This window comes from Vanacampus margaritifer, chromosome 9 (assembly GCF_051991255.1).
Source record: "Vanacampus margaritifer isolate UIUO_Vmar chromosome 9, RoL_Vmar_1.0, whole genome shotgun sequence".
Classification (NCBI taxonomy): Eukaryota; Metazoa; Chordata; class Actinopteri; order Syngnathiformes; family Syngnathidae; genus Vanacampus; species Vanacampus margaritifer.
The window spans coordinates 27,665,929-27,675,916 of NC_135440.1; the positions used below are offsets into that span (position 1 = coordinate 27,665,929).

At 49.4% G+C, this 9,988-nt stretch overlaps 1 protein-coding gene across 2 annotated transcripts in view; it reads right to left on the bottom strand.

The window, feature by feature from the left end:
* The window catches only part of LOC144057412 (uncharacterized), a 23,103-nt gene extending 13,165 nt beyond the window's left edge, over nt 1-9,938 (bottom strand). Inside the window, exons 1-2 of one of the 2 annotated variants that reach the window (XM_077574943.1) lie at nt 7,964-9,938; nt 454-660 (exon numbers count right to left, since the gene is read on the bottom strand). In XM_077574943.1, the coding sequence (XP_077431069.1) occupies nt 454-660; nt 7,964-8,625 (869 nt within the window). In that variant the 5' untranslated portion in view covers nt 8,626-9,938. The remainder of the gene's footprint in view (nt 1-453; nt 661-7,963) is intronic. The other variant, XM_077574944.1, reaches the window with a different exon arrangement.
* Nucleotides 9,939-9,988: the final 50 nt, after the last annotated feature.

The following is a 9,988-nucleotide window of genomic DNA, read 5'->3' on the forward strand; positions in this document are numbered from 1 at the left end:
AAAGTCTTGTCCTATCGGCGATCCAGTCATATATTCAGATGAGTGAAAATGACTCATTTTACAGCAACTTAGTGAGTAGTAGAAGAAGAAGAAGTAGTCTATTCTTCTTCGTTTGTGTTTGCATGACTGTACTGTGCTGCCTCCTGTGGCCAAGGCAGGAACACCAAGAGAAGTAGCACACTTCATTAGATTGACTGTTTCATGCTTTATAATCTATTTAATGATGATATTACTATTATCTTTTAATGTATACAATATTAAAAAGTGCTACTTTTCCTTATTAAAACATAAGATACAAATCTGGGTTCTTTCTAGGATTAACGCTATTTCCATTCATCTCAATGAAAACGGGAACGATGATTTGAGTCACAGGACGAATGCTGTGCTCAACTTAAGGAGGGAAATGCGAAAAATGGAATTGAATGCAGTGGCGAAAAAGACACACGCGCTCACCGGGGGTCCAGCAGTATCTCGGTGCTGTCCTCCTTGACGATGCCCGTGCGGAAGTTGAGGACCAGGTCCACCATGAAGAGCGTGTCGGACACCACGTTGAAGATGATCCACGACGGCGTGTTCTCGTCTCGGAAGAAGGTGATGCCCACCGGCAGCACGATCAGGTTGCCCATCATCAGCACCAGCATCAACAGGTCCCAGTAGAACCTGCGCAAGGACGGACGACAAACCTCGGCCTCGCTTTGGATGCTCGTGGCTGCTCGTTTCGGTGCTACTAAGTAGTTTTCCGTCGGTACTTTGCGTCAAATCAATCGGCAAAAAACAGCGCCCTAAGTGAGCTGCGGAGGACAAATGGAGCTTTTCAGTAACCTTGAGACGCCTCATCAATCTGGACGGCATGTGTGTGTTTTTCCCGAGTGACGTAAGGCCCCTTTTCCTGAAAGTCTCAGGACGGACGGACGTGATTAACAGATGACAAACGAGACGACCCAATCATGTGCAGACCACTTGTGCCTCCTCCTTCCGTCGCTCTCATCCATCACGCTAACCCATATCGATGACTTGCCCCACACACACACACACACACACACACACACACACACACACACACACAAAGTGTGCCTTTCCAAGTGCTGTGGTCGATCCCTATTGAGCTCTAATTTGGTAACAAAAGCTCATAGTGGGACCACTCGAATGATGAAGACGAAGTAGGAGTCTTCACACGCACGCGCTCGATGCAACAGGGACGTTTGCTGTCGTAGCGATGCATGAAGATGAATTGTGACCTTGAGGACTCCCTTTCTTAATTGTGATTGCACAGAAGAATTGATGTGAGCCAGTGGGATGGCTAATCATGGTTGATTATTAATCATCATCATTTCTTATGCAACATGCTGTCCAATGGGATGCACGATGGTGTTTTTTTTTTTTTTTTTACTTAAAATGGCAACTAAAATACAAAAGGCCGTGTTATAAAAATGTGAAAATGAAATTGCGTTAAAAAGTACAAAACGGTGAAATTGATCCTGCCTGGCTGGGATCTCGGCTACCAGAACCGGCCCTAAAATGTGAAAAAGCCAAGCGACGTCAATACTTTCGGATCTGGAAAAGTGGACCCATGCGATGACTTCTGAAGTGTGTGTGTGTGTGTGTGTCTAGCAAGTTTTTGAAGTGGACCCCGTTGGTGGCGCGCGCATCAGAATTGCAAATGCAATTAAAGTTTGTCGACGGGCGCTCTCGCCAGCCGGCGCTGTGATGAGCGTGAGCGGGAAGTAGTGACCCGCGAGGAGCTGCTCAGCTGCCGTCGCGCTCCGCGTTCATTTCAGCCACCGCAGGCGTCGCCTGTGATTGCTGCCTTGTCTGATGAAGACAGTTGAGACCTTTTTTCCAGCATCCCCTCGAATAAATTCCTTTTTCAACAAGTCGTCTCATGTTTGCGAGCTCACAAGCTCGAACCGCAGTACGCGAATCCATTTTCCGTAGTGTTTGTGCTCATTTGGGTCGTGGGTGAGCTGGAGCTGATCCCAGCCGAGTGCTGAATTTGGGCGAGAGGCGAAATACGCCCTAAAATGGTCGCACATATATAAAGACTACAAAAAAAAAATCTCACTCACGTTCACACCTATGGACAATTTTGAGCCATCAATGAAGCTTATATTTCTATTTTTGGAATGTGGGAGGAAGCAAGATTACCCACATGGGAAAGACGCATCCAAGATTTGAACCCTGGATGTTAAAACCTTGAGCCAGACTTACAAACCACTAGGCCAATATGCTGTTTTTTGTCCCTAACAATTTGCAATGTTTTTCAATTCCATTTTAAGTCGCAACCGAAGCAGCCAAATTCAATCCAAAATGTACACAAACAGATGGCTCAGTTCCTTTTCAACAAAGTGCAACCAAAGTCATACGAAAGCTGCTGGGCTGGAAAAAAACAACAACAATTCCTTTCATCCAGTGAGAGCGCTGCTCGCGTTGTTCTGTAATTAATTGATGGAAATAAATGCAATAAAGTCCCGGCCGTACACGCCACCACAACAAGTAATAAGACTCGCACGGTTGGCCGTGGACAAAAGTAGTGAGACGCCGCCGCAGTCTTATTGCCTTGGATGCGAGTCAGTTTACTTCACATTCAGGCGGCTCGCTATACTTGGAAGAAGTGTCGAAAAAAGCCAAAGAAAAAGCTCAAGTCATCTTACATTATAGTCAATAAATGAGACGAAGAAAGTGCGTCAGCTCATTTGCATAATAACCGCCACCGTCTCTGCCTCATGACTTGACAGCAACGTGGGCCAAAGATCCAGAGCCACTTTCAAGCAAAAAAAATTGGAGAACCGCTTTAATGTGTACTGCGTTTGCCTGATTTGGATGTAAAGACCCTGAAATGGAAGCTGAAAGTCTGCCGCTGATTTCAAATGCGCGGCGCTTGTGTTTGCCGCCAGAAAGACAACGATCGTGTCCGTGTCAAAAAGCAGAAATATGAAGACATCCGGAAACGCTTTCCCTCGCAGCCTTGAGTGACATCATGCACGACGTGGCGGATTATGCTTGACTTCCTGCTGGCACGGCTGACTTTTCCCCCCCTGGTCTTGCATTCATTTCGTATTCTTCCACGAGCCGTGTGACTTAATGAGGTGAGCTCTTATCGGCAAGCCCCTTTAATGAAACGCACGCACGCACGCCGGCTCATATGTCGACTTTTGGTACGTAGACGTATCAGCGGCAGCTCTTGTGGTCACGGTCCGTGATGGACGAGGAGCAGCGGAGGGGCTTTAGCTTGTAAGCGGTCTTTGCTCTCACTTCGGACGACGGGTGCTTAACTGAAAAGTTAGATGAGGGAATTATGCATAATGCACACTCAAGGTGCATAATTTACAACCGCATACATAATTAATCTATATTCAATTGTAATCTTTGGCGGGCGGTCATTGGAATTATTGACATTGTGGGGCAGCTTTGCGTGGATTTCAATGAGGACTGAGAGAAGACACGCGCAACATGACGGACGCACAATACAAGCCAATGTCAAAATGTGGGCCAGGAGGATCCCTGGGGTTCGAGTCTTTCATCGTTGCGTCCGTCTGTCTGGCCCTTCTGGCATTTTAAGGAAGACGCTATCACACGGACAGACACTGGACTCGCACACCGTCGACGGCAGAACTTCCAGAGTGGAGCGCGATCCGATCGGTGACATTGCGCGACTTCCAATCGATTCACATCTCAAAATTCAAGCTTTTCGATTTGTATTTGTCCAACCTGCCACCAGCAGAAAAACGTCAAGAACTCTACCAGCCACAAGCTAGCTAGTCTGAGAAGCTAACGTAGCAATAAACGTCTTCACTCAGTCCAACGTCACAAACAGAAGAACGCGGAATACACGACGTCCAGCCACAGGAAAAATCCAAATTGAAAAATGAAGATGGCCAATACCGGCTTTGGGTGAGAGCTTTAGCAAATGAACGGCAATGGACGAAAACAGGAAGTGGAAACCCACCACAATAAAACCAGGAAACGCACGAAACAGAGGTCAACAAGAACAACATTTGAAGAATCCTCTTGATATCCTTGGGGTTATTTTGACCCCATTCACCCATAGGGTCAAATTTGACCAAAAATGATTGTGGGAAGGCAGCACAGTGTCCCATTGGTTCGCACATTTGCCTCACAGTTTTGAGGTTCAGGTTTGAATCTCAGTGCTTCCTCATCATGCAGAGTTTCTATGTCCAAAAACATGTCGGGCTCTAAATTTGTAGACAGTTACCTGTGCGGTCGGCGTAAAAATGGCCGCATCGTCATTTTTGTGCCTGGGGCAAGTCTGGTCTACCGTGTTTGGGATCGCATTGTACCTCGCTGGATGCTCCCGTGCATCTGGAAACTTGGTTACACAAAGTAGACTGCAGTCAGCGTAAAAACAGGCGCAAATTCATTTTCATCACATTTTAGCATGTTTGTGAATTTGCTAGACGCGCTACGTCGCGCGAGGTGACACGGCAGAACGATCTCACGCAGTGACCTCAGAGAGTCCATTTCCTTCACCCTGATGTTAAAGAGAATGAGGGGAGCCGCTTTGATTGGCCAGGAGTTGGCTGCATTCCATCCCAAAACAGTGCACAACAAACCTTTTTTTAAAAAAAATCTGTGCTAATCAATCAAAAACTGGGCATGATTTGTGCAGCGCTCATCAGGTTAGGTTCATCGAACTCTCTAAAAAAGTGTCTGTAGGTGTCAATCAACGCATTGTAAATGGTTTGTCTACATGTGCCCTGACTGGCGACCAGTCCAAGGTGTTCCTGCCTCTCGCCCAAAGTCAGCTGGACTCAATTCCAGCTCATCATGAGGACAAGCACTTAGGAAAACGCACGGTTGGATGTTGGTGAGGCAGATTGTTTTGTGCAGGTTTCCGAGTTGACAAATTTGAGAAGCGGGTTTTGTTTTGACGAGTGTGAAAGAAGCTCCCCGAGGGGGAACCCAAAATTAACAGCCTCGCTCGTCATTTTCTCCTCAGGCGCCGTTGACTCACGCAACACGCAACAGAACCCCCCCCCACCCCCCTCCCCTAATGCTGCCGCAAAGTGTCCGACACAAAGCGCTGTGTGTTTGCGTTACTCTCCGCTTGAAAACGTTGACAAGCCAAAGTGACACTCGCTGGAGCGCTGGAGCTCGGCCACGGGGCGCAACCGCCACGTTTGCATCGCAGCCTTCATCGAAGCCGGGGGAAAGCACCGATACTCGTCATCCGAACGGTGGAAGAAGCGATGACTTGAGAATCACAATGCGTTGTTTTGCTTTGGCCTTACTTGACACTTGGAAGAATGTCGTGCCGTTCGTTACCTCCAAAACACGATCACATGCGCTGACCTACATTTACAACTTACATTTGATTTGCAGCGGTTATCTTCCTTTCATAGCAATTCTTTTTGGCTGCCAGACTTCCAGTAGTGTGTATGTTTGTTTTTTAGCTTGTGCTGCGATGTTAATGAAATCTGCCCAGAGCCTTCAGAATCACAAGTTCTGACGCATGACACCATTAGCAATGATTTTTTTTAACCAATCAGATTTCAGATTCAGCACTCTTGGCCTCCGTCAGTTTTCAACTGGTGTTGAATGAACCCTGACGTGAAATCAACATTTGTTATCCTTGCAAACGTTCATCCCTCGTTAGGATGCGGACTTTGGTCGACGGTCTCGAGAGTTTAGGAAGTGCTGCGACCTTGAACGTACTCTGACATGAAATCAACGTTCGTTAGCGTCGCAAACCTTTACGGGCTTCAATAGTCTTGCGATGTGCACAACGGGGGCCAAATATCAGAAATGATTGAAATTCATTTTCAAGGCGGACTTTTGAAGAAAAAGTGGACATTGTGAGGAGAGGTCGGCTTGTTTCAACCCACAAAAGAATTTATTGGCCACGCGTGTGTGAGTGCTAATCTTGTGCGGGGCGACCGCTCATTTAGTATTCTTCTATGTCTTGTTTGCTTTTCTTTTTTTTCTTTTTTTAAAGATAGCCCTGCTCCTTTATCTTTGTTCTTCTGCTTCCCTGAGTTTTAGTTCAGACCACCAAATTGTGTGACAAAGTCGTTGCAGTCGGCGGCCAGTGGAGTAAAATGAGGTTCCCTCGTTTCAATCAAAAGTGAGTCGACACAAGCCAATTAAATGCTTCTGCGTTGTACTATTGATGCGTGACGACTTGCCGCTGCTTCAATTGGAATCTTCTGGGCTATGCATCATCTGAAATGGACGGTCAAAACAATTGGATTCTTCAGCTTGTGGTTGCTCCTCCAAATTCTTGTGTGAAGGCTCCACCTAATTTGCACGTCTGCGTCTGAGCGGCAGCAGACGACAGTGGAGTATTTTTACTCGCGCTATCTAACAAGTGGGAACGGCGCTGTCTAAATGGGACGACTTGTCACCTGCATTTTGCCTGCAATAGAAACAATCCTCACTCCTCCTGACGGCTCCTGCAAACACCGCCCCCCCCCGCCCCCCTCCCCCTCCCCCGATACCTATTCTTGTGCTGCCTTCATACTGCCCTACGTGGCCTCCAGCCTTTCCTCTCACTGCACTGCACAATATCGTAACCTCCCAATCTAACCCTAACCCAAATGTAAGAATAGACTCTTTGCTTTCGCCAGGAACAAAACGTTCTTTTTTTCCCTCATCTATAGTAGAAAAAAGGAAGGTTGCAGAAAATGCAGCTGTTTCTCCAACGGCACTCACAGTGCGCTAATCTCATATCTGATATCAGAGCCGTATGTAGAGAGAGTTTGGCCAACTTGGCTTCAGCAGGGTAACAAGATGGCGTCCATATGTCGTGTGACCAGCGGTTGACCAATCACAGCGTCAATCACGTTGTGATTGGTCAACTGCTGGTCACATGACATACGGACGCCATCTTGTTACCCTGCTGAAGCCGAGTTGGTCAAACTCTCTCTACATACGGCTCTGTCTGAAATGGGCATCGATGCCATCTACTGGCGGTTGTGCATCAGTAAAGTTGTTTCCTAGTTTGACATTTACAGTGGAGCAGTATCTGATGCCCCCCCCCCTCCCTCCCTCCCAACCCATCCCTGTTGAAAAAACCTCAACAAGTGGCAGTGAATGAATTAAATACAACACTGGCCAACATTTGTTTTGAGTGCCAAAGATATTTGCCAATATTTTTTTATTCTGGCTCGATTCACATGAATTGACTCGAGTCAGATTCAAGTCACATAAGTTGAAGCACCACTGATTGTCACACCCACCTAAGCGGTGCGAAATTCGTTTTCCGCATTTGACCCATCCCCTGAGGGAGCGGTGAGCAGCAGCGGTGAGCAGCAGCGATCTAACCCCCCAATTCCAACCTTGAACTTGAAACTTAACTTGAGTCAGAGTTGAGTCACATGACTTGACTTAAGTCATATTCGAGTCACATAACTTGACGAGTCAGAGTCGATTCACATGAATTGACTTGAGTCAGAATCGAGTCACATGACTTGAGTCAAAGTCAAGTCACATGACTTTACTCGAGTCAGAGTCTAGTCACATGACTTGAGTCACATGACTTGAGTCATATTCGAGTCACATGACTTGACTCGAGTCAGACTTCAGTTATTACTTTTAGTACTTTTAGCACTTAAGACTTCCTTGGCAAAAATGTATGAAAAGACTCGATTTTGACTGAAATGACTTGACTTAACAAGTCAACTTGCTTATAGTACCATAAAATTTACATTTTGAACATAAATTTGAGAGAAAATAAACGTATTTTTAGCCATTTTTAGGCATTTTTATGCATCATTGGCGCCAACCTTTTTTTCCACGTTGCCATCTGCGGAGGTTGAAGATTAACGAGTCTGTTTTGACAAAGTAGTGAGTAGAAAATACTGATTTGTTTTCAAATGTAGTGAGCAAGAGTAAAAAGCCATACACAAAGAATACATCGTCAAGTATAACACAGACACCTGAAGAATCAACTTCAGTAAAGTAACTAAGTATTTGCCAGCAGTGGTTTGTGCATGCGTTTTCTTACCTGAAGTCGCTGTAGGGATGTATGATCCACGAGCCGGCCGATTTGAGCCGTTCCTGTTCCAGGGCCACAGCCTTGTGGGATCCGAACATGCGCAGGCTAAACTTGTTGACGCCGGGCTGCAACATGGCGCCGAATTGCCTCTGGATGAAAGTGCTCTGGTTGGACTGGCTGTAGTCCTCCCCGTCCAGCCCCAGGCCCAACCCGCTCAGCGCCGACGGTCCCAGCGTGTCGGGCGTCCCCGCTGCCGTGGAGTTGCAGGCGGTGGTGGTGGTGGTCTCGGGGCCGGTGGCCACCACCATCACCCCCGTGCCCGTGGACGAGGAGGTGGAGGCCAGGGCGGCGCGGGAGGGGGCGAATCCCACCGAACGCGGCGGAGGGTGAGCGAGGGGCCCCGGGGCGGTCGGTGTGCCGGACGCACGGAATGGGTGGCCGGAGCTCATGATGGAGAGGCGGCGGCCGCGTCCCCCCGAAGGGGCCGCCGCGTCCCCCCCAAAAGACGCCTTCTCGCCCTCCAGGGACGCCTGCGACAGCCTGCAGCCCGGCGAGGGGAGGCTGCCCTTGCTGCGCCTCTTTGACTCGCCTCCGTTACGCCGGGGGAGGCTGTCACCCCCGGACCCTCCTGCGCTACTGGGCGTCCCTGCACCCCCCGCCACCCCATCCATCAGTGAGGAGGATCAAAACTATCAACGGCAGTATTTGGACCAGCAGCTCATCTGGGAGGTTTTGGACTTTGGAACCCGACGGTTGGCAACAGTTGTCAGAGCGATGCTAGTCTGCTACTGCCAACCCCAAAGGTTCGAGAGGTGCACCCATTTCACGCTGACATCTCTCCTTGCATGTATGTGTGTCAAATGCTTCTCTGCTTTTGGTGTCCAACACAAAAACACAGCAGAGTGCGAGTTGAATTTCCCCTTAACAGATGTAGACCAAAAATCTGAAATTTTCAAAAAGTCCTTGTGGAGGCCGAGTGCCACGAATGTCCGTTTGGCGGCAGGCAGCGTGTGACGTTTGTCCTCCCAGATGTTTCTACTCTCCTTCCTCGTCCTTGAACGCTCCGCCAGCGGCCCCCCCTCGCCTCTCCGCGACCACAGCCGCCCTCATCGCGCCGACGCAAGTCACATCGGCGCCGGATCTTCGCTGTGCCGAGTCGCTGGCGGAAAAGGAGGACGGAAGCCACCGCCGCTCACTCACGCACGCGATGTGATCCCGTTGCCCGCGTGCAAGACGAACGATGAGCGGGTGGCAAGGGCGTTTGATTCTCTGTCGGGGTGGGGGGGGGGGGGGGGCGGTCGTCGGTGCGCACTAAATTAGGCTCCCACTCGGAGGCGCGCCAGCCCGACATGAGTCGCCTCGGAAGGCATGCTGACGTTTACGGGTGGGGTGGGGGCTTGGGGGGCTTGCGGGGCTTGCGGGGGCTTGGGGGGGAAACAAGGCAAAAGAATAAGGATGACGGTGATGGAGGAGGGAAGTCGCGCCTGAAGCCTGGCTCACTCCTAAAAAAAAAATCCGAGTGGTACCGGAACACGGTCACCTTCTCCTCAGCATCATCCACGCGCGCTCCGCACTCGCCAAGACCCTCCGTGACATCGTGCCCACCCACAAGGACACGCGCGAATGATGATGATGATGATGATGATGATGACAGCGTCCTCTTCCTCTCCGTGGCTATTAATTTTCGTTGCCTCCGAACAAGAACAAAAATCAACAACTTGTTGAGCGCTTCAATTAAGTGTCGGCTCTCCTTGCGTCCTTCCGAAGACCGCGTGACGTCACGCGCGGATCTCACGCCTCCACACGAGGTCGCATGAAAACGATGAAAACCCTCCACACGCTTTCTTGTTGTCTTCGTGGAAGGTGTTGTTGGAATGGGCTTGTCGTCATGACGTCCGAACCCTCCCCGACATCCTCCAGACGCACGCACGCACGCACGCGCGCGCTCGTACCCCGGCCGGTTGTGCGTCATCCACGCGCGCCCATCCCAGGGGGGGAGCGTGACCCTCAGACAGCATGGCGACCTGTTCCAGC